Source organism: Trachurus trachurus (assembly GCF_905171665.1).
Source record: "Trachurus trachurus genome assembly, chromosome: 19".
Classification (NCBI taxonomy): Eukaryota; Metazoa; Chordata; class Actinopteri; order Carangiformes; family Carangidae; genus Trachurus; species Trachurus trachurus.
In genome coordinates this window covers 20764061-20789751 of record NC_139913.1, presented here as the reverse complement: position 1 = coordinate 20789751, position 25691 = coordinate 20764061, and the positions used below count along the sequence as shown (strand labels likewise).

At 46.2% G+C, this 25691-nt stretch overlaps 1 protein-coding gene across 3 annotated transcripts in view; it reads left to right on the top strand.

The window, feature by feature from the left end:
- The window catches only part of raraa (retinoic acid receptor, alpha a), a 153166-nt gene that overhangs the window by 90214 nt on the left and 37261 nt on the right, over nt 1–25691 (top strand). Inside the window, exon 1 of one of the 3 annotated variants that reach the window (XM_083994270.1) lies at nt 23476–24573. The exons of the other annotated variants lie outside the window; for them this stretch is intronic. Coding sequence (XP_083850396.1) covers nt 24396–24573 — 178 coding nt within the window. The 5' untranslated portion in view covers nt 23476–24395. Of the gene's footprint in view, nt 1–23475; nt 24574–25691 lie in introns of those variants that run through there. 3 annotated transcript variants of the gene reach the window in all.

Genomic DNA, 25691 nt, shown 5'->3' with positions numbered 1-25691 from the left:
GTTCCCAAGTAGTTTTCAAGGGCTTTAATGAACAATCTGTGGAACTGATGAATAGATCTGGGACTATTTTTCTTCTTATTTTTGAAAAATCGTTGTAGTCCAGGGCTACTTACAAAACATTCAGGGCCGAAACTTGAGAGACTCAGGCCTAACAACACGTGGCCGTATCTTGCCAATGCCAGTGAACATGTAAGCTCCTCTGTGCACATTTTACCTGTTGGTATCATCATCAGTGCTGAGTAAAACAACAACAACCTAGTTCTGTCCAGTACAGTAAGCACATAAAGTCTAAACTATATTCACACTTTGCTACACGCCAGCAAACCTAACACCTCATAAATGGTTGGCACGCGAGCGTAGTCGTAACACCTTTTTTTTTGCTACATGCAGAAACGCCACATATCAGTCTGTCACTTTTACACAGCGGCGGACCGTAGTGACTCTAAGAAACAACGCTGACATTCGTAGACAAACTGAGATCTCATTGGTAGAAAGAAATGATATGAAAGAGAAAAAAAAGGTCTCTGGAGAGGGTTCACAGCTCCTCATCCTCTGCCTCCTCTGTCTCTGTCTGCTGAGAGGATGAATTAGGAATGACAGAGCCTCTGTACAGGCTTTTAGTGAAGGGGAAGGGATGAGGGAGGGAGGGAGGGAGGGAGGGGGAGAAGGGGGTTAACGGAGTCATTAACACATGATGATTTAACCGGTTTGATTTAGTGCCGCGTTACGCTTTTCTGGCATCTTAGTCTATCCTCATGTGGATTGGAAGGGAAAGAATTTTCTTTTCCATCGCAACATCCTTCCTTCCTGCCCCTGAGGAGTTCCCCCTCCGTGAAGCTTCTCCCCGCTCACCTTCTCCTCTCTCTCTCTCTCTCTCTCTCCTTCCTTTTCTTCTCAGCATCCTCTCCTCTCCGCCCCGGCCCAACCCCTCCTTTATCGTCACCTTTTTTTTTAATCCAGCCTCTCACTTCCTCTCATTTTCTCTTTTTCTCCGTCTCCTCCCCAGTGTTCCTGTGTATTAAGATTTAATGCCCCCAAACAAGCTTTCCGTGTCAGCCCACTGAGAGTGTCAGCAGGGGCGCTCTGTTCCCCCTTCTGTCTCTGCTGCAGGAATCGCTCCCAAAGCTGCTTAGGGAAACACACACTCCGCTCGCAGGGCGCCTGTGTTGTGTTGTGGTCGCAAAAGCGCACACACTCGTAGGGATACGCACATTCAGAGTTTCTCTACACACTGCGCCTGCGGACGGTGTCACGCAGCGTTGGATCAGGCCTCAGTTGAACCCGGTGTAGAGCAGCACTCCATGTGCTTTTGGATTGTGTGTGTGTGGGCGTGGATGTGTGCATCCACCAATCACATTCAACCTACCCCACAGTTCTCGGCTCTACGGGCGGCGGGACTCCCTGCCTGACCGTCAGGAATTAGATCATACAGTATCATGATTTGATTTGAGCTTTGATACACACACACACACACACACACACACACACACACACACACACACACACACACACACACACACACTGGGCCTCCTGCTGCCTCAGTCAGCACCCTAAGGCTTCACATTGTCCATGTACATCCCAGTTTGCATATACACACAGTGCTGCTGCTGTCATTTTCCCGTTTCCCCACAAGTTCCCAACCTCATGGTTACCAACTTATACTGCCCCCACCCCACCAGCCTCACCCCCAATGGTGCAAACACACACATACACACACACACTAAAAAAAAACTAACAAGAACTAGGGCAGGAGGAGTAGCTCTAATTCCCCTCTCCATCTCCTCTTTCTTCCTCTTTCTCCCTCTTCCCTTCTTCTTCATTTTTTCCTTCTCTTTTTGTTTTTTCTCTCTCTCCCCAAAGCCCTTAATCAGAGGGACCCCCCTCTCTCCTCCCCCCGCCCCTCCCTCTCTCTACCCGCGGGGCGTCCCTATTCACCAACCTGGTGAATAATTAATGCCGGCAGGGCAAGTTGATTAAAATAACACATCAGGTCTCCTTCATTGAGAAGAGCCGTGGCTCCACGGTGATGTTGCTGCTGGTGTGGGTGAAGCCGCAGCGCAGAGGAGAGTTATTCTTCATATTAACCTTGATTAAGATTTTATGGCTGTAACACCATATGCAGGCTCATGTGGTTTCCCTATTGTAGCCGCTTGAAGTGGTTTGGGCTTTTTAACCTCGAGTGGAACAAATGACAGACCAACACACGCTGGATGTTTGTTACCAATAGTGTTATGGGAGTTTTTATATGATGTATCGACCGATATTCATTTTCCAACCTCAAAAAAAAAAAGTTTCATTAAATAATTTTCTGAGTAGGCTATAACATTTTATGGTTGAAAACTTTTTATATTACTTTTTCTGCACCACAATGTCTTTTTTCAACATCAACCAAGATCAAATTCCCATGATGAGGAGGTGAGATTGATGACGGCCTATGTAGCTACTGGTGGAGCTCAGCTTCCCACCAGACCTCAGTCAGTCTGTTACCATCTCTCTCTCTCCTTCTCTCTCTCTCCTCCTTCTCTTCCTCCCCCGCTGCCTCTTTCTGTCGCTCCTCTGTTCCTCTGTAATGTTTTAAATTGAAGCAGATGGCATTCATGGGTGACACATGATGCAAGTTCATGTTTGCTAATTATATCTTTGCTGTGCCGTTGACCTGTCTGCTTTGATTCCCTCGCTCCAACAGCTTTTCCATTTGCTAGTGTCAACCACCGCCACCACCACCACCACCCCACTCCCACCCCACACCCCCCTCTGTCTTCTCCCCCTCTTATCCCTGCTGCACGTTTTCCTGCTGTGGCTCCATTGGTTCTGTTTGAGGCATCTTTGGACAAACAGTGTGGAATCAAGGGAACTGCGGTTAAATAGAAGACGGGGTCGCGATTGTGCGTCTGTGAGTGTGTGTACAGTTTTAATAAAGCAGGTTCCCCTTTGAAATGCTGCTTCAGACAGAGGCAGGTTGCTGTGTGTTTGTGTGTGCGTGTGTGTGTGTGTGTGTGTGTGAGAGAGAGATACTGTTGACTGGGTGCTCAAGTGAGCTTGTTTACCATTCTTAGACACTGTGAGCTGTGAGAGGCTGACTGGCCAAACACTCCTAATGAGTTCCTCCTCTGTCCTTTTCAACACACACACACACACACACACACACACACACACACACACACACACACACACACACACACACACACACACACACACACACACACACACACACACACACACACACACACACACACACACACACTTGCGCCTGCACCATCCCACTCTAAAACATTGATGCAGCCACTGGGGGTCATTGTTTCCCATAGCTCCAGCTCAGGCTCTGTTCCCACAGTTCTCAGTGTGTGTGTGTGTGTGTGTGTGTGTGTGTGTGTGTGTGTGTGTGTGTGTGTGTGTGTGTGTGGATGCGTGCGAGTACATGCACAGTCCACGTCAGTATCGGTCGCCATGACGCCCTACTCACCAGCCTCACACTGTGCAAGCAAACAGATTAGCACCTCACTTATTAATACAAGACAAGAGAGAGTGAGGGAGAGAGGTGTGAGTGAAGTGGAGATCAGGTCGTTGCTCTGTGTCGGTGGTTTTATTCATTTGTGACCTTGTTTCCTCAAAAAAAAAAAAAAAATAATAATACGTATCTGATTCTCGCAACTAAGCATCTTCACTTTTTCATTCACAGTGGCGCTTGGTTTCTATCCTTTTTTTCCCTGTCTCTGTGCCTCAGATCATTCTCCTTCATCTGTGTGTTTTCTCTCATTGAGATGCAGCATCTCACTGATCTCTCCCCCTCATTACCTATTTTGCCTCACTCTTTCATGTTTCCCTCTTTTGTTCTTCTACTTCTCCCTTTTTCTCTAGTTAGTTTCAGAATTTCACTGGTGTTCATTCCCTTTGAAGTTTTTCCCCCCTCCATAGATACAAGTTATCTAATTTTAAGTGTGTTTTGAGTTTGTCCAATAGACTTTTATTGGTCTTTAGTGTTCCTCCCACATTAGCGCTGTGTAAAGTGCTGATCCTTGCGTCTGTGATGCTGATCCGCTGTTGCTGAGCGTTCCCTGTCCACAAAAACAAAAACACTCACATCCCTTCAGGTGAGTTAGAAGTCCACACTACCTGTTGATGGGATTATCATTTGACCTTTGACCCCCTCACAGTTAGCTAGCTGAGCACAGAGCAAGCACATGATGGCTAGCGGATTAATGCTTGATCCCTGGATATACTAAAGCTTGTTTGGCCAAGATACCAACCCTGCAGACTGCCGTGGTCTTATTGAGCGCACACACAAACATGCACATACCCCCACCCCCCACATACCACATACTCCCCCCCCACACACACACACACACACACACACACACACACACACACACACACACACACACACACACACACACACACACACACACACACACACACACTCAAATAGCCAGCCAGGAAGCTAACTGACACCAAGTGACTGTGTGTTGTTTTTACAATCAGCTTTCTCTGGATTGCAGCTCAGACAGCCCTCCTCTCCCTCTCCCTCTCTCTCTCATCACAAAGACTGGCTGCTTTTACGAGGGTCTGGCTGCAGTAAAAGCCAAGGGTTGTGGGGGGGCACAGAAGGCTGTCAGAGAGGATGTAAATTACACAAATAAAACTCCACACTGGCACTGAGCTTCCCCCAAGAGAGAGACAGAGAGCAAGAGGAGGGGGAGGGAAGGGGCGATATTTACTATAACTTCAGAGGGGAGCGGGGACAGACAGAAGGTGGAAGAATAAGAAGGTATGCAGGGGAGTGGCGGTTCAAATGGATGAGAGTGAAGGAGGAATCTGAAAGAAACTCTTGCAGGCAAAGATTCTGTCTCTGTGAATAAATGTGAAAGGAGAAGAAAAGCAGATAAAGTTCGAGGAGAAGCATCATTCAGCACTTTTATATTCCAGCCAGAGCCCTGTGTGCATGTGCCTCGCTGGCACAAGTCACCCACAACTCTGACTCCCGTCTTCCTTTCCTGCTCTTTATCACCTCCTCCCATCCTTCCCTCAGCACACCTCCCTTCCGTCCTATAGAGGTTGGTGTCATCATCTGCTTCCCAGTAGAGGCTGACATTTTATCGGGATTCCCGCGGGACACGGGATTCCCGCGGGATTCCCGTGATTCGGGAGTCAATTTATTTTGAATCACGTGATCGGGACGTGACGGGAAAAAATGTAAACGGGAGTGAACGGGACCGGGAGTCAAAGCGCGACATTCAAAGAAGCACAAGCCAGGCAGTGCTACGGATGGTGCGCTCAAAACGGTCCAAAAGTTTTAAGTGTGTGGACTGATGCACACTGCACACCCTCAGTGATCACTGTCCTGGCTCCTAGCGGTGTACCTAAATCAACATACCGGTAGGGAAACGTTTTCGGCCAGTCAGACTGACTCAGAGGAGTCAGCTGATGCGGCGGCGGCGTAATCTCCACCTCGCATTAAACAGCTGATGCACACTGCACACCCTCAGTGATCACTGTAGTGGCTACGTAGCGGTGTGTAACATGTGTAAATCAACATACCGATAGGCAATTAAACGTTTTCCGCCAGTCAGAGGAGTCAGCTGATGCGGCGGCGGCGTAATCTCCACCTCGCATTAAACAGGTGATGCAGACAAGCAAAAAAGAAAGAAAGAAAAAGAGAGAGAGGGAGAGAAAGGACGAGGAGGGCGTTCATTATCGCTAATTGAAATAACAAAACAAGACGGTAGATGTGGCGTCAATCTACCGTCTTGTTTTGTCTGTCATTCAGCCTGCAGTGCGCTGAGAGAGAGGGGGGGGGGGTCTGTGTCTGTCAACACAATCGTCTACATGATGACTGTGTTCATAGAAAAAATCGGGAACAGGACGGGTTCGGGAGTGATTTATTCGGGATTTGAACGGGACAGGATTTTTTTTTGACTTTGTCACGGGACCGGGACGGGACAGGAATTTTTTTGCGGGAGCGGGACGGGACGGGATTGAAAAAACACTCCCGTGTCAGCCTCTACTTCCCAGTGCACCTTTTCCTCTCTAAAGAGGGCGTCCACAGCGTTTTGGATCGCTGATAGAAACGTGACACCGCACTGTAAATTTAGACACAGCACGCTACATTTGCACCTCCATCGAGCGAACAAAAAAGCGGCGATGTGACCGGTGACGTCGGGTAGGAAATAGGGCGTGCATTGTAGTGCAGGCATTATTTTGTAGCTTGGCAACATTAACAGTCAGAGGAAACCTGATTATAACCAGGGTTTCCCCTCTTCTAAAGTGTTGCTGTATTTGTTCTGTGCTCTCACTCACACACACACACACACATATTGAAAATTAAATAATACAAATCAAAAGAAGGTTGAAGATTTCTACATTTAAGAGGCTTTTATGCACAAAATTACAGAAAAAGTCCTAAGTATCGGTTATTCATCAGTCAGCATAAAACTGACTTTGTTGCTGTTGTTACTTTGTAAAATGACTGAAGAGAAAAATATGTTAAGCTTAGATATATGCATCGGTTGAAAGGCACTATTTCTTATGCACAGGCACACACATACACACACACACACCGTCTTAGAGATTCTTTTGTTAGCTACTCAGTCAGTGTAACCACCAAAATGTTCCTGGCTGCTCTCTCGCTGCCTGCCGGGGCCTCTGACTGCTGCACCGTGCACAATAAGCCGAGGGACTACAGCCGTGTGACCAGTAAACCTCATGGCAGCTCAGCGGAGTGGCAGACGGCAAAGTGGTTAAGTTGATTATATAGAGTTGTACATTTCCTCGGGGAGCTGAAGAGGAACGGAGGGACGATGCTATGAGGGAGGAAGAGATCAATTGGAGGAGGGGGGAAAAAAAATCGATCCAGTATAAGATATGCACAGAAAGAGAGGAGAGAAGGAGGAGGAAAGGAAAATTATGTATAGGAGACGGGAGAAGAAGAAGTGGAGAGGAAGATCAGAGATATTCTAACATCTAAAGCAGTGAACGCACAAGTCAGCATTTGTCTTTGCATGTACGCTGAAATGGGGCGACCGTCTTATCAGAGCAATGAGACGTGATCTGCAGGGACGAAGTCTGATTCACAAAGAGACGAGGTTCAGTCTTTTAATAAGCATCAAATATTTTGACATTCTCCTGTGAAGACATGCTGCTCGGTCCGGATAACAAATTACGCATCAGCCCTAATTCACAGTTAGATTAATATTCTTACCCAGTGGTTCATCAGGAGCTGTACTTTGATGTTGATGGAAATGGTCTGTTATTATGCCCCATTATTCCCCAAATCTCCTCTCCAGTCTATTCTTGGAATTAAATGCTCTCTTGCTTGAAAATGGATGTTTCTGCCAAGTTTTTCTTTTTTTCACCCTCAGTCAAACATTTCTCTAATTGCATTTGTTACCATGCCAACAACAGTCTTTTACAGGAAAGGAAATATTTGTTTTGTCTCAAATGATGGACCTAACTCTAAAACGAAAGCATTGTAAACTTCCTGGAATGACTAATATGAGACTACTAAGAGATGTGCAGGTATAAAGCTCTATTATTTTGGGATGCTGGAACATATAACTCTGCCAACCAATTAAACAGAAATAAAAAATTTTTTTATTTCCAAATGCCAGTTATTTATGATACTTTGTTCTTCATTTCTGAGTTATCCTCGTGTTCTTGTTGCCATGCAGTCGTGCCGTGCTGTGCCCTGACTGTTTGTGGTTGCACTGGTTTCAGAACGCTCACAGATGGGTTTTTTCTTCTTCCGGTTTCCAATTGACTATACAAAACGTGAACAAAGTTCAGAGCATGGCCCATTAAGGTGATTTGAGTGTCACTGCATTCACACACCACCCAGGACCATGACCTCGTCTCAGTTCCTCCATGTGACAGTTTAATTTGTGAACAAAGCTGCTGCTCATCACAGCCTGTCTAAAAGAAACATTTCTCCCTGAACTCAACCACATGTACGAACAAGTTGTATTTCAAGAGCTGCTCTCAAGTTGTGTGCAAGGAACAAAATTAAAACTAAAATTTAAAGGGACTTCATGTAACTTCTCCTGTTATCTATTCACGAAAATCGATTATTTGGTTCAAAAGTATGTTTTCATTACTTTTACATTTCATTTAATCAGTAATCACCCCCATCAACAAAGTGAAGTGTTCCTTTCAGCTCTGAATGAGCCGTTCATATCATTCATATCTACATGGAGCGGGTAAGCTCGGTGCTGGCTGCCATGTGGTGTCGCCATGTTTTTACGTTCAGTGGCAGCGTGATGGTAGGAAACCACGGAAACTCAGCGGAGACACCGGAGCTGTCGGCTCAGGTCGAGGTGGCGTCTGTGAAAAGTCACCACGGTAACGCAGTGAGGAGGAATGGAGCGTTACACTGATGCTGCATTCACGTGCAGTCGGGCAGACGGCCGTCGGTAACAAACCAGATGTCATTTTAGTCAGAGAAGTTGAGAGAAAGCCGGTAAAACGTGGGTCAGGTAAACAATACAACATCACCATGACAACATATTGTCACGTGTATTGTTTTACCTCGTGCTGACGGACCACTTGTTTACATAGAGGCTTGTTTATGCCGTTACGTTGCGCGGCTGTCGTCCGTCCGCCGTCTGCCCAATTTCACGTGAATGCAGCATGAAAAATACGACTGAGTTGCTTGCGATATACAACCGCAACGCTAGATGGGAGTAATTCCGACCCCCAAAAATCTAAGCTTCGAAGCTTCGTTCGTTGCCATGGTAATCGCCCCGAATAATCGGTTATCAAAATATGATAATCGAGACAGCCTTACAATGTACCTTTAAAAAAATCTAGAGAAGGAATTTTGCACTGAAATAGTTAAAAAACAAACAAATTGTGCCACTGGGTGAAACAGGCTGTCCTGACATTGTTGCTGTGTGTGTGTGTGTGTGTGTGTGTGTGTGCGTCAGCCATATTGTGTGGTGCAGCTTTGGGACAACAGAAATACCCTGGATGATGTGTCCCACTCAGCTGTTTTGCCAGACGACTGGGTTGTTGGCACACACACACACACATACACACAGAGAGAGAGGGAGAGAGAGATAGAGGGGATGGCTTCCATTGTTGTCTCCTTGCTGGAATGATCTTGCATCTGCATGTTGCTGATGGTGGGATTTGCTGTGCGTACGTGTATGACAGTGTTGGACGGTGACAAAGTACCACAGTGGTGATATTTTAAAATCTTGTGGGTTAGAGCGTCTTTGAACGCACCACCAGGGCGGGTTTCTAAAGAACTGTCCTACTCTACTCAACATTACACACATAACATAAAAAAACTGTTAAATGAAATATTCTTTCATACATTTTTACATAGGCAATGCTGTGTTGCTCTCCTACAACAGTATCTTGTCTGTCTGGATATACATGGAACTGACTTTGTCTCAAACCCGTGTGCATCTGTGTCTGAGTGTGTGTGTGTGTGTGTGTGTTTCAGTCCACACAGTAGATGCACCCTGCTCATTCAGCTGTTATTAGGTAGCATCTGCAGGGTCTAAACTGTGGGTGTGACATGCACATGGACATCATTGGTGTCGCTGCATTATTGGCCATTGTTATTCAGCAGAAGCCCGTCTGACACAAATTATGATTATCACTTTGAGTTCAGCCCGGAGCACTCTGGCTAACTGCCTGGGTTTGACCATTGAACCCTGAGGTGTAGTCTAGCAACTCCCTCGGCACCAGGTCTGCAGGGCATTGTGTGTTAGTGTGTGTGTGCATGAGAGAGAAACAGAGGGAGACAAGGAGAGAACTGGCTGACCACCCTGCTTTATCATCGGATCAGTGGGAATCGCTACCAAGCATTCACCACACATCCATGATATACAGCTAAGAGACCACTTTCACAAATGTTTCTTAAAAGCATCTCTACATGTATGACAGTCATTCTTTTCTTTTCTTTTTTAAACACCAACACAAACACAACTCATTCTACTTAATGAGACACTGATGAGGTGATCACCTGAACCACATCTGATTTTATAGGAAGATTATAAAAACCACTGCTGGGATTAAACATTGACATTATCCCACAAAAACTGATTTAAAATATTCTTGCTGTGTTGTTTAGGAATAAATATGAACATGTTTTCTTTGCATTATTATTATTCAAGGTCTGAAAACCAATAAATGACAATATTTTTTATTTCAATTTTGGGAGAAATGTTGTCGGTAGTTGATAGAATAAAACAAAAAAAGTTTAATTTAATTTTACTCAAACACATACCTATAGAGAAACTGATCATTTTGGGAGTGGTCTCTTAATTTTTCCCAGAGCTGTATATGAATCCACTGCACAGATATGGCCACACCACACATACATGTTTACATTTGTTTACATGTGTGCCCCATGCATTTGCATATGATCTTATATTTCTGTGTACACACCTGTTTGTGTTCAAATGCTCATGTATGCTGTGCTGTGTGTGCATGTGAATGTGTCCGCTTTTAGCTGCCATTTGTGTGTGTGTGTGTGTGTATGTGTGTGTGCGTGCGGCCCCATACTAACAGGGTTATTTAATTTGAATTTTTTGGGGGGCAGCTGAATGTCAGTAGATCCATTATCCTCTACCTGAACCCCTGGCAGCACAGAGAGATAGAGGGAGAGATGGAGCAGATGAGCGTGGCTCAGAAGATGGATGGACGGACGGATGAATGTCAGTCTCCGATGGCACTCTCCTGTTAACTGTCGCTCTCTGTAATTCATGAATAATTCACCCCACAGTGTCTTAACCTGTGTCGTCGTAGTTGCCATCCCTGCCATTAGAGAAGACTCATCTTACACTTCAAATATTTCTTACATACTATCTGCTGTTTTATATTTATTTTGATATAGATTAGTGGTAGGAAAGAAGGACGGTACCTGATCACCACCAATATATTAACAATGCATTACTGGAGCAGAGTGTAACTCAGTTTAAAGAGAAACTATGCAGGATTTGAAGCTTAACTATGCTACATTTTTACCTTAATTAAACAGCTTTTAGGTAATTGTGATGGTTTAATAAATAAGTAAAACTAGTTACAAGGCAGAATGGAGGCTCTCTGCTTTCCACGTGCATGTCACTTTTTTCCTCTCTTGGCAGAAAAACAACTTTGCAGGATCAGGGCCACCTCCCCGGTGTCCCAGCTCTGGTCTCTGCGCACCGCGACAGAAACGCGCCGCAATCTCTTGTTTATGACCGATTAAACTACACAAATATATACACATGATAACACCGTTGTATAACATTATCCACCGCTCTACTGATTGATTTCTCGCTGGCTTTGTTGTAAACAAATGCACATTGCCAGGATGAGGGTTAGCAGAACAGTGGAAAAGCGACCAGACTTACATAGTTCCTCTTTAAATCATGACATTTTATATTATAATTGCCTTGCAGCGTGTTCTACTACAATATATAGCCTGTATTGTGATGCTATTGTTGTTGTTGTGGTCAAAATATCACACTCATCTCACACATTTTCTTCAATCCTGATATCCCCGGTGCACTACTTAGGTACATCATGCTGTGTTACTGCCCCCCCTCCCTGGTAAATCTCAGTTATTTGTGTGCATCACTGTGAATGTGAGCACAGTGCATTTGAGGATAAAGAATAAAAAAGCTGTGTGGGGGGGGGGTTGGATCTGTAATCCTCACCGATCAGACAGTTTGTGGCCTCAGAGCAACAGAGCAGTGGAAACGCTGTGGGTGTAAATTCAAAGAGAGAGGAGACGCAGAGGACGGAGGAAAGTTGCACATGTTTTCTGTCTTCCCTCCACTCTTTTTGTACACGAAAATAAGCGTCAACATGTGTGTAAAAAGGGGAGAGCCGGCGTGGCATGGGACAGGACACCGGCGCCGTTGTGTTACACGTCACGCCTCTTGATTGTGGAACGCCAGCAGCGTGCTATCTAAAATCACACACTGGCCCCGGCTTTGGCCTGGTTCAGGGTAAACAAGCAAAACGCCGCATAACGAAGCGTCTTCCTCGCAGCAAATATGGCGGCACTTCTGTATGAAAGGAGCTTGCGGCCGACCCGCTGACACCACCCGGCGTGGCAGCTCTTGCCACACACGTACACATACGGAGCGGTTGGGTACACACCGTACACACACACATGTTGGCCGTTTTGCAACATAGAGAAGTCACAGTAAAATGAGGGAAGTGTGGAAACCTTTAGTCATCACTGTTAATACCTTGCGTGTTTACTGACATCGCTTACTGTATATTGCTGCTGGGTTTTTTTTCACCACATTTGTGTCAAAGCTGCTGCAGTTTCAAAGCCGTGTTGCAAAAATCTATTTCAAAACGCTTTTACCGATACAGATTAGATGCGTCGGGTCCCTTCTTACTGATAAGTCGATAGAACAGTAACACAGGAACCCAGAGGAGTCATGGTGTTTAGGAGGAGACGGGGGCAGCGTCTCCATCACAGTTGTGTGGTTGAATTAGACCCACAACACAAATCTCAAGCAGTAGATTCATTTAAGTCTATTAAACCCCCTTTAACTCTTCCACTCATCCAATTATTAAAATACTTTTAATAGCTGTAATGTTGGAGCAGCAACCTCTGGCATCCCCATCTGCCCATCACATATCCAGATGGCTGATGTAGCACCAGTCAGTTTTGGGAGCATTCAACTATTACTTAGAGTTAGGGTTAGGGATACTGGAACATGTCAATCAAAGATCGCAGCGTTATACTGTTAAAAGAGTCTTAATCTTCTGCCCCTGTCACGACCTTGAAACGGCAAAGCTTAGTTAATCTTCTTTTACTTTTCTTCCACTAATGCTGAAGTCACCTCCTCCTCTAACAGGCCCACTCTGCATATAATTGGGTTTTATCTTCCCGTTTATGTAGTTCTCCCCCCACTGTATATAATAAGGAGAGTTTGGAGAGTGTGACCCTTATCTTTAATAACAGCTGTATTTGTGGGACTAATGTTGTGAAGCAGGATATTGCGTGGAGGGAAGGAGAGAGGGAGAGGATGATGAATGATCCGTCCAGAGAGAGAGGGAGAGGGAGATAGGAAGAGATGGGCTGGTGGCCAACGAGGTTAGAGGTCTCTGCTGTGGGTGTCTGCTTGGTTGCGTAGAGACTACCTCAGATATATACACACACACAAGGACCTGAGAGCATGCACACTTCTGGTCAAACACAGTCTAGACAGCCTGACGCTTAGCTGTGTGCTAACTGAAATATGCATCCTGCCTTGTTTATCCACTGCAAACACAACAATGTTTGAAGACACACTTGCAAAACATCATAAAGAGATTTTTAGATTATTATTGAGGCATTTTTGTCTTTTATTGGCAGTAAAATGGGGAGAGCGAGTGAGGACACACGAATGTAAATGGAAAAATCTAAATGCGGATGTCACAACTATGGGAAACTTTGCAACTTCAATCAGAGATAAGAAAGCCGAGACGCTGTTTATCAGCAGAATCTAGCAGAAGAGACTCAGATGTGAAGCTATAATAATAATAATAATAATACAGTTGACTGGTGTATATGCTACGAGCATTGATGGGTATTGATGTTCCAATGTGACAGCATCTGAGGCGACGTGCAGTATTGACTGTTCATGTTATCAGAGCAGCAGAACAGAGAGGACACGTGGAGATGGTGGAAGACCGGGGAGGAGAGCCAACTGAATAATGATGGGCTCTGGAGGATGATTTTGTTAACTCCTGATAAGCTCTGACATGCCAGGCTTCCCAGCAGCCCCTAGCACTCCTGTTCTCACCTCTACACATGAACAAGCGCATCTGTGAACTCCCCCTGCACCTTTTTACACGTTTTACTGTAGCACCTTTTTTTCCGATTAAACATGCAAACACTGATACGCAGGGATCCATGCCAAAAACACCCCAAGACACACACACGTAGACACACACACACAAACACTCGCACATACACACAAGTTCACACACAAACAGATGCATGTGCACACCGACTAACCCCACTTTCTTACATCACCACTGAAGCTTAGCCTTCACTTTTCTGCAAGGATTGTTGGCAACGAGGAGGCAAAGGCAGGAGAAGCTCCAGAGACAGAGAGAGGGGGGATTTTTTTTTTTAAAAAGGGAGGAAAAGAAAGGCAGGCAGAGTGAATCTCTCCATCATGCTGTCAGTAAGGTGCAGCTGTAGCATTAGCAGGGAATAAAGAGTGTTTTTAAAAGGTGCTGCGAGGTGCAGCAAAGATGAGTCGGATAAATGACTTCTCTTTTTCATTCAAAGAGCCCCAGAAAGCCCACAGGGTCACTGTGGGTGTGTGTGTGTGTGTGTGTGTGGTGACTGAGGGAGAAAGAAAGAGTGTGTGCACAAGTATGAGGGGGAAGAGAGTGTGACAGTGTGAGTTTAAGCTTGAGAATGCATGCAAAAGCCAGACTTTTGCCATGGCCGGCTGACGTTTTTGTTACTCCTGACATTATAACATATTATGGTTTTTATTTTTTTCCTGGCAGTTGCCCCCTCTCCTTTCACCGCTGACTGGGAAAAGTAATGTAGTTCGGGGGGAGCATGTAAGGTGGAACAATGGCTCAAAAATATTGAATAAGGAGTGAAAGGGAGCCAGGGTTTGAATGACAATAGGCCGGAGCTGGGGGTTGAGGGCTGATGGTGTGAGGGGGTGGCGAGTCCAGATTGATGATAGATCCACACTGGTTAAATATTATCAGGCCTCTTTGTCTTATCAGAGAATGGTTAGATGTAGCCAGCTAATGATCTGCCCTTCTGAGCCTTTCACTTTTTGTATTATCCCATTTACTTCCTATTGAGACCCTCCTCTCTCTGCAGGCTCACAACACAGATGGTTTGGGTAGCTATAGTAACTGCTGAGCTTTATTTATAACAGTCCAACCATTTTCTGTGCTTTTGTCAAATTCTTTGAAGTTTTGTCACAGATGAAAAAAAAAAAGCAAAAATTAAAATTTTTATATTATACTATTTATAGTATAGTATTTTTATTTCAATTTAGAATTAGGGAATACAGCAATAATTTTTCACTATAAAGTTGAAGAGATTAAAGTTACCTCCGTCCTATCCTTCTCACTGTTTATGTGTAATGATCATGCCATTGTCATCATCATCAATGATGTGTAAACACTGTTAAGCAACAGAGATGCAGATGCATATTTGGGCGTAATGATGAGATGATAAGCCACGTGCTGTCAGTCATGTTTTCAGTACTTCCCTATTTTCCACAGTGTTTGTTTTTGCGTTACAGCCTAAATACCAAGGGCAGGACGAGCCGGGGCCTGAGGGCTGAAAGTTTGACATTGATATCAGTTTTCACAGCAGCGTCTCCGTGTTCGTTGGCTGAGCCCCCCCCCCGTCCCCGTCCCCGACAAAGAACAGAGCTCTTTCCCCTGCCGCCTGTGGGCTATAAGCTGAGTAAACCGTTTGACTGGAGAAACGGGCCACGGCGCAGGGGGAAAGCCTCCGCTCCGACGTGGGGCATTTTTCACTGTCAGGGTCGTCCTCGGCTCTCAGATGGAGCTGACCCGTGCACACCTCTGGGACTGGTGGGTAAAAGGAGCTGCCTCTCATCCAATTAACTCCTCTCTTTCATACACATAAATATATATATACACACTCATACTAGCGCTGGGGGTGGGTTGGGGTGTGTGTGTGTGTGTTTGTGTGTGTGTGGTGGACAGTTACAGAGAGGGCGAGAGATTGAAGAGGAGAGGGAGTCGCTGCTCCATCTACATTCCCTGCGCCCCGTTCTTTTGAAATGCTGATGACGCCTCCTCCGTCACCCTCCTCGCTCCGCTCCCTTCTCTTTTAATGCAGCGGAGTCATCCATTCCATTAACCCTCCTCCTGCTCCCCTCCCCAGGTTAGAATGAGGCAAATCCCCCACCTCCATCACCCCATCTCTGTATAAAAGGCAGGGGCAACAGGGGCCACAGTGACGACGGTGGCAGGGGCATTTGTCATGCTCTGAGCCGCGGCAGTCTGTTGCTCTCCCGAGGGCCTTTGTTGTCCCCCAGCTCCCAACTTGCAGTGCTAAGCAGAGGGGATTTCACATGTTTCATTAACATCTGAACCTGCGCTCGGCACTTTTGAACATCTCACATGGCTCGGCGGGAACGGTGCACCAAGCCAGACGGACGCACTTGAAAGATAAAAGGCGGGATGTAACAAGCCCGCGTGCCCAGGAGAGAGCAGTCGGTTTTATGAAAGAGCAAGGGCGAGATTAGAGCTGTATCACACACACACACGCGCACACCAGAGGTGGGAGAAAGTCCCTATGTTGCAAGTCCAAGTAGAGTCTCAAGTCTTTGCTCTCAAGTCTCCAGTAGAGTCTCAAGTCTTTGCTCTCAAGTCCCAAGTCAAGTCCAAGTCCTAAGATTTTTTTTCGAGTCCCAACCAAGTCGTAAGATTTTTTTTCAAGTTCCAACCAAGTCCTAAGATTTTTTTTCAAGTCCCAACCAAGTCGTAAGATTTTTTTTCAAGTCCCAACCAAGTCCTAAGATTTTTGTTTCGAGTCCCAAACAAATCGATTATAATTAATGATACATAAAGATCATGACCACGCCTCAATTGTTAAGTTGTTTATATTTTATTGTTAATGTTCTGCCACTTATTCATCTGTTTATTTTTATTAATATTCTATTGTGATATGCTTTGTCTATAAGCACTGCCTTCTCATGCCAATAAAGCTATTTAAAATTGACGTACAGTAACACGCCAGAAATCTTGTGTGATCAAATGTGATCTGACGTAGTCTGTTGATGGTAGCCATGGTGCATGGATGTATTATATAGATCCATGCCATGGAGCCGTTAGCCACACTGGTTTGTTATGCTACGTGTGCTGCAGTCAGCTCGCTTCTTTATTGGTTACATAAAGAAGCAGAGCCGGTGACTCGAGATGGTCGGCTTCCCCCACACACAAGCCGATTTTTGATTCAAACGGTCACGATTGTTGGGACCAACAATCGTAAATACTGAACATGTTTAATATTTACAATTATCGCCACCGACCGTTTTACGAGCCGATCGTTGGGAGAATTTAAATCTTAACACAAAACACCACACACCACAGGAGAATCTCATAAAATACTCTTAAGAGCCAAGATAATCGGGCGATTTTTGTCTTTGGTCAGAAGGGGGAAAATCGGGGCAAAATCAGACAGATTATCTTTATGTGTGGTAGGCATTAGTGTGTTGGCATTAATTATACAGCCAAGACTGATAACAGGACTGGGTTCTATAGGAATGTCTCTGGCTGGCTGCTACAGTATAACATTGATGTGACACTTTTTAAAATATTTTAATATTTGTGCTTGCTGCTTGTGACTTGACTTGAATTCAAGTCTTTGCTCTCAAGTCCAAGTAGAGTCTCAAGTCTTTGCTCTCAAGTCCAAGTAGAGTCTCAAGTCTTTGGCATCAAGTCCCAAGCGAGTCCAAGTCTTTTTTTGATTTGATCAAGCAAGTCTTAAGTCATCAAAATCGGGACTCGAGTCCAAGTCAAGTCTCAAGTCTCGAGTCCAAGTCCACACCTCTGGCGCACACACACACACACACACACAGCTGTTTCAATGAGTGTTGACTGCACATTCAGCCTGCAGTTATCCAACCTCTTCTTGCTCCGTGGCACACATTCGGTCTTTGTACTAAGCACAACAATCAGCGTGCCCTGCCCGGCGCCGGTGTTAGGGGCACCACTCAAGTGGAGGTCACTGGCAGAGGCGTTATAATGCTTTGGGCTGGGCACAACAAGACTGAGGGCAATCCACTTAAAGCGAACCACCAACCCCCCCCCCCCACCCCCACCCACCCCTCTCTCTCTCTCTCTTTCTCCACCTCCTCTCATATCCCCTTCCAGGCCACCCCGAGCATCACACTTCTGAATGGAAAACGGGAAATCGGCCCTCTGCAGCACTTAAAAAACTGGACGGGGAACGCAGCAGCAGCAAGAGGGAGGGTGGGAGAGGGGGGTTGCGGGGGGGTGGGGGTCCACATGAGACATACAGAGCAGCTTTTTTTTTTAACACAGTGCCTCAACACTCAGACAGTCAGGCCTAAGATCTCTGTTCAAGGGAGATGAAACAGCTCAATTCAGGCAACACAGGCAAAATCAAAGCTTGAGAGTCTGTTTTGATGAGAAGAGTACTTTTTTTTTATTTCCCCCAATCCCTCGTTTTTTGTTTTTTTTCCTCACTCTGTCTGTAGTTTTTGTGAACTCTGACTCAGGGCCATGAGTGCAAGGCTGCGGTCAAGAACATGGATGCAGGAAATGAGGAAATGAATGGTATCATACATAGATAAACAGAGTGTAGTAATTGCATCAGTGATGCCAATTTCTGTGTGAGTTTTGGCAGAGCAGATATGTGGACCGAGCTCCTTGTTCTGCCAGCCTCCACCATCCTTTTCCTGCCCCCTCCCCACATGCCCCCCCCCCCCCACTCTCTCTCTCTCCCTCTGTATTTCCCTGCAGCAGCAGATCCTCTCTTTTCTCAGCCCCTATCACACTATGTTCATTCTCCGTCCCTCTTGTCTTTCTTAATAGAATTAGCAGCATGTCCATCTGTATGTACTAAACATCTCCCTGTTCCTGACAGCTAATGGGGGCCATTCCCAGTTCGGGATGACTGATACAGGGATATCCTTCCTCCAGGGTAACATCCATAGCAATTTTCCCTTGATTTGCTGAGTGATGGACTCAATGCAAAGGAACATAGACCTAATGATCATTGCGGAGATGGGCTCTCTAACTCAAGGCCGTAGAGTGCGGACGATTACAAGCCATACAATAAGCCACGTCCCCCCGCCCCCCCTTCTCTCCCTTTCTCTCTCTCTGCTGAGGTATTTCCAGAATGCCGCCGGCCATGATGGATTTATGAGCAGGCCATACTTTGGTAAACACCGATGGTAGGCAGCTTTGTCCTCCCCCCTGTGATATAGTGAAGGTCCCCATAAAAAATGGGAAAACCAGGTTACGGCCACCATAGAGCCGGGCTAAACAATAAAAGGCTTTATGGGCAGATATAGGCCTGTACCATAAATGCTGGAATCTGCCGTCGGAGGGACATTAAAGGGATAATGACGGGGGGGGGTTGGCTTTCACAAAGATCCCTGCAGCCGCTAAGAGGGTCTTTTTTTTTTTTTTAGAAAAGACACACGCACACACACAGCTGAGGATAGCAAAGCATGGATGTAGAGATCTATAGAACAGTTTAACTTTGGGTCAGGCTGCATGTGTGTGTGTGTCCAGGAGATTGACAGAAAGGAGCTGGATGTGGTGCAGTGTTCATCGATAACTGCAGCTTGTTCTCACATCGAAGGGTCGGGCCCTCATTACACATTGGCTCGCTGTCGGGGAGCACAGCTGTTGGGTTTGGCTGGTGCTGCCCGTACAGGCTGCACAAACCCAGCTGTGCAAACAAACACGCACATATACACACACACACATACACAGAAACCATAATGGCAGCGAGAGGAACGGGTATGACAACAGACAGGTCGGTGGTTCTGCAGGTAGGCTTTGAAAAGCGAACAGGCACTCTGGGGGGAGATGATGTGATCGTGGTTAGAGAGCTGCATGAGGATGGCTGCTGGGGCAATGTCACCGGTAGTGTGAGGTGGGGGGATTATGGCGCTGATCATCACAGTCATGGGATAATGCCGCTAACATGCAGACAGCATGTTTTGCCCCGCAGCGTGACAGAGACCTGGACAGATGCAATCACTATCTTATCGTCCCTCGCTGCCTCTCAAATTAGGACACATTTCAACTCCTTAAAGTACTTCCCCTCCGAATTTATCTCCTCTGTCTTTCCCTGCTGTGCTGCTTTATTAGGTCGCTGGGAAGATTTAAGAAAGATAGAGAGCCTTGCCGAGGTTTCCAGCTTCTTTATCGTCTGGGCATTAGCCATCTGCTGGCACATGTGCAGGAGAGCTCGGGGGGAGGTGTAGCTCCAGCGCCTGTGTTTGTGTAGTAGTCGCTAAGGCAGACAGGAACTCTAAAATTAGGCCCGAGCCATTCTAACTCGAACATGTCTGGCCTTATCTTGTCAGGAGATAGCTATTATCCGTGCCAAGTGTTGTCTGAGCGATACCGCAGGTCTGATGTGTTTTTTCCTCTGCCTTTTAGCCTGCTTAGCGTCTCCAGGCCAACCAGAGCCCGCTCGACTTTTCCACGACTTTCGGACAGTTTGATTTCACTCTGTTTTGATTTGACCGTCCACTCCAATAATCAACACGCTGCGCAGGAAATGTTCATAGCCGCGGAGAGGGGGAGAGAGAGAGAGAGAAAAACCCATCTCCAGAGTGCAGGAACACAAGAGTCAAGGGACAGCCGATTGCAGATGTTGGTGGACCGTCTCCAGAATCTGCTTAGCATTCGACAGGAATCCTCGCTCATTAGCTAAACCAAGATCGGCTCTGACACTGTTGACTCCGGTTTGTGCGTTTACAGAGAAGGCACTCTTTCCTCCTCTTTTTATCACGTACAATAATCCAAATGACATAACGACCCATTGTTTGTTCTAACCTGTCGGCTCATCTCCTTGGGGGGAGGAATGGCAGGGGAAGCACCTTTTACTGCTTCCTAACACCCCCGATCGGGCTAAGAAAGAAGCAGAGTGGGGCAGTAAAAATAGTTTGACACCCTCAAGGTCCAGCCAGCAATCTCCTCGCCGCCCTTGCCCATAAAACTCTTTGAATTCCCTCCTAAAAAATCCTTCTCCCCTCTCTCTCTCTCTCTCTCCCCCACTCTCCGGCTCGCCCTCCCCCCATCGCTCTGCTGGACTCTGAAGTTCCAGCTTTCCCCCAAATCAAGGACGCTATGTTTACCGCTTGTGGTATCCCTCTATTATTTGCACTTACATAACCATGCATTACTGCGAAGGCCTCCGCGTCTGAACCGTGCTTTAATCAGGCTTCTCCGTCCACTTCGCCTGGACTTTGAAGCTCCTGCCATGAAACTGAGACTTGCCTCTTGGTGACAAGTTAGAGGATCAAGACACAATCTCATTGTTTCTGGCTTTGCTTCGCGCCAGAGTACTTTTCCATGTTCTCAGGACCGTGGTGCTTATTGATACTGGAACAAGACCAGCCACCTGGACTGAGTGGTGTGTTCATGTGGACTGAACCTCTCATGACTCCCTCCGCACTCAGTCATGAAGACACAATAGAGACCACTGATCACTCTCACTCCCCCATATTCATACCATCAATTGTCAAGTGTGTGTCTTAGCACTTCATATTCATATTATGTGTGTGTGTGTGTGTGTGAGTGTGTGCACGTACACACGCCGGCCTCCTCCTGGCACTAAACCAGTGCTCATTTTCCCATCGGTGTAATGCAGTACATCCAATTCCCAAACTGTCTTCTCTAAGGAGCTCTCTGTCCCCCTCTCTCTCCCCTCCTGTGAAAATAAAAACACCACATTTATTTAATCGCGGCTGCTGCAATATATTCCGTTTTATTAAACAAGACAAAGTGACTTCCTTGTTTAAAAAATAAATGTGAGAAAGCTGCGGCAAAAGGACATTTTCAGGTCTAATCTCGTATCTTTCCCTCCCCCTCTGTAATAAGCAATGATCAACAATCCGTTATCTCTCAGCTTGTTTTATGCAATCACAGGGTATTACCCGAGGATGAATGCCGTCCCCTCGGAGAAGAAAACAGAGCCTGGAAAATTAGCATTTTCTGACAGCCATTACTCATAGGGCTAATCCTGTCAAGGAATGTGTGGCTGTGCTATCAGCGCGGGCAAGGGGTCGCTGCGGCCCAGGACTGCTCACTGGGCTCTTATCAGGCAGGGTAAACACGCGGGGGTCTGCATTAAATAAGTGTCACAGTCAGTGGGGGCGGAGCAGGCCGAGCACCCCCCCCAACCCCACCTAACCCACCCCCGCCCCTTCCCCACCAGGCTCCACGCAGATAATCCCTCTCAAAAACTGTGTTAGTCAGACCCAGCTGTGGCCCTGTGGCTCAGGTACATACGGGGGGCGGGGGGAGGAGAGGCATTGTTCAGGCAGCGGTGTAGATTACCACACACACGTCACACAGGTTTTTGGGCCGTGTCCACATTCATGCAAATGTGTCTGAAAAGCCCAGATACCACACTGACATACCACAACAGTGGGGAGAATGCATAAGATTGCATGAGCATTAGACAGTTGGATGGGACAGGTAATTGTGCTGTCATAGACAAGTTGTTGGAATCTGCAGCTCAGAAACGTCCTCTCCTCCTCTTGACCTTGTCTGGGACGTCTCAGTCATTACTAAACATGTCGGATACTGTCATATATGGTAGCCCCATTTTCCCTCATGCTATATAATGTCATATGATATGGCTGGTTGGCCTTCATCTCTGGCATTGAGCATTTGAAGCAGCAGCTGTACTCCAAATCAAATCACAAGTCACTGTTTTTGTTTGTTAGTTTTTTAAACTCTGTACAACCTGTTTGTTGGTGTACAAAAAAAAAGAATTTTGGATGTGTTTTCGGGAATATATTATTTCAGCAATGACATAAGCATCAGCTAAGTTTGAGAAATAATGAGTCACACCTTTAAAGTTGAGCTTTGGCATGAACTCCGGCCTCTCACATGACACAGCTACAAGTTGCAACAATGCTGCATGGAATGTTGCAGAGTAAAGGTGGAGTAACCTTTTATTGATGCAACAGCGAAGTCGAAACAACTTCCTGGACTTTATCCCAGCTGCAGCCACACTGTGAGAAAAGTTAAGAGTCAGTTACCATGACTGGGTGACTTTGCTTTTGTTACTTTTATGTACGCCGGGTGAGCCGAGGCGCCTCTCTGGGCAGCACTCGAGGAAGTGTAATGGTGTTACACTGAGTGTACAAGGTGGGAAACCTTGAATAATGTGGGATGAGAGCGAGCCAGAGAGGCGAATCCGAGTCAGCCAGTGGGTCACCAGGAGGTGAGGCTGCCTACTTCCCTGGGTTCAGGAAAAGTTCAGCCGCATAGCATTAGGCAAATTAGGGAGACAGAGGCTGGGGAAGAGAAAATGGAGGGGTAGGGACTGATGAGAGAATGGGGGAGAGGGTCAAATTAGTTGGAAGGAGGAGCCCAAATAAAGAGTGAGAACATGGATGGGAACTTCCAGGAAAAAAAGAGAGAGATAGCAGCACTCATTATGTCCACCAACTCCATGTAAAGATATGAAAGACTCATTACTGAGCTGATATAACTTAATCGTGCCCTCTAATGCGTTTCTATTTAAAGACCCCGCACCTAAATTCAAGGGAGGGCGGTGGGGCCCCCCCCCCGCCCCCCACCTCACAGCCCCATGCACGGCCCGTGTTCAGAGAGGGAGATCCACGGTGACGTCCCCGAAGGGGTTAAACGTAGGAGGGGCAACGCATGAAAGGAGATCGAGGGAAGGCAGGGGGAAAAAAAGAAAAAAAAAGAAAAGAGAGCCGAGTGGAGGTGGAGCCAAAGTCCTCAGCTGCTGTGCCTTGTCACATTTTCTGCAGAACATGATAGCAGCACGGTTTGGTGGAGGGGTGCTTTAGCCTTCTCGCTCTCTCTCTCGCTCCAAAACACAAACAAGGCGAAGGCGGTGCTGCTGCGCGTTTCCGTGCGGACCTGGATGTTTGTAGAGAGCGGGCTCCGACGAGGGAAGCCGCCGCCGCAGCCGCCGCCTCCACGGCTGTAACGCACGGAGGGAGACCGGTTCATTCACGGCGCTGACAGGAGTCCACCCACGGCGGGCGCAAACGGGACAACCGAGCGTAACCCCGAAGGACAAACTGCAACTAGACGGGATTTCCTCTATATTTTTGCGCCTTCTTCGTCCTCCCATCCCCATCGATATTATTATTTTTTCCTATCTCCTACGCTGTCGACACAGGACTTTGGAGATCTGAGTTCTCGCTTGTGGGATTTTATCCGGCTTGTTTTTTCCTCTTTGTGGCGTGGATACAGCCTCAGATGTTGCTCTCCGTGTGAGAGCAGGGCCGACAGGACCGAGATATCCAGCTCAAGTCACCTAGGTCGTTTTTTTTTTTTGTTAATTTGATTTGATTGAATTTAATCTTTTTGGTGCCGTGTGTTCCTGCCTTTGGACACCATGCAGACTGCTCTCCTGAATTATGTTTTCAGACTGAGCGCAGCCGATTAGGCTCCTTCACACACTGACTCACTGACTGACTCCTCCATTTGGTCTTTGATCGGTACAGCTCTATATTAGGAAGATGCCAAATATCCCAACCTCCCCGCTGTGTTTGGATTTATCACTTTTCCCTCGATTTTAATGCAGTTTCCCCTCCGTTTGCCCCCCTCCCCTCAGTTTCTACCTCCGCTGGTGGCGAGCTGAAAACCCACACGGCTCGTTGTGTCCCTGCGTCCACGACGAGTATAGTTCCCTTCTGATTATTTTTCATTTTTTTTGACAATAATCCCCTGCGATCGTCCTGCTTCGTATGATGTATGAGAGTGTGGACGTTGTGGGACTGAATCCCAGCCCGAACCCGTTTTTAATGATGGATTACTACAACCAGAGCAGAGGATGCTTGATCCCGGAGAAAGGACTGGTGCCCGGAGCGCCCCATCCCTACAGCACGTCCATCAGGAACCAGCACTGGAACGGCTCCAACCACTGTAGGTGCCTTTTCCTGCCTCCACAACTTCCATGCTACTGAAATGGGGTTAAGATTTAAAAAAAAAAAAAAAAAAAACATCCCATGCACGTGCCTGGGTGTATGCATAGTGTTGTCCATATAGTTTATTTATTCATTTTTAATCAAGCGATAGTTTCGTACTATAGGGCCTTTTATTTCTGTGTCACCAGCCTGTTTTATTTTCATTATTAAAAGCCCATAATATGTGCCAAACAGCGTTGCATGCTATCACCATCACTGAGCTCAATAACTGCATAATATATACTTGACCCACTTTCCGTTCCCATCTCTTCTTGCCTCTCTATGCGCCCAGGTTTGGCTGTTTTTTTTTCTTCTCCTTCTTCTTCCTTCTTCTTCCTTCTTCTTTCCCGGAGAAAGCTCAGTGATACTGCGGCGCTCTGATCCGTGGCCACGGTCTCTAAAAGATTTTGCGTTCCTGAAATATGCACTAAATACAAACAAGGTTTTGCAAGCCATGCCGGCGTTAATCAGATCAAACTTTCCTGCCGGTGTTATCCCCCGGTTCCTCTGGTAATCTGGATAGCAGCACCCATGGGCCACAGTTTCCTGAGCAGCACGGCCTGGACTGGACAGCCCTGTCTATATAATGTTATTTAATCAGGCCTTCAGCTAATTAAATGTTATTTATAACCAGTGATTTATATTTAGTAAAGCTGGGGAAATAATGGGATGTGTTCAAAAAAAAAAAAGGAATTGTGGCTTTAATGGTTAAATCATATATCTATCTGAATATATTAACATTTTAATCTTTGTGATCTTCATAAAAATATGAGAATACATATATAAAATCCACCTGTAAAATGTATTTTTTTGGCACATGTGCCAAGGAATGAGGATGACAGGTTTTCTGTCATGTCTAAAAATAGCATGTCAGTGTCTGGTGGTGGTTTTAAAATCTCAGCAAGACTTAGTTTGGCTAAGTGATTTAGTTTGCACATGTGATTTTTTTTTCTCTCTTTTCTTCCGCTATTGTGTATAGTTTTTCCACCTTTGGCAACCGGTTTACCGACACTGTATCTGCTGCGACGAGAGAGAGTTTTATTGCAACAACAAAGTATCACAGAGGCCCTTCCCATT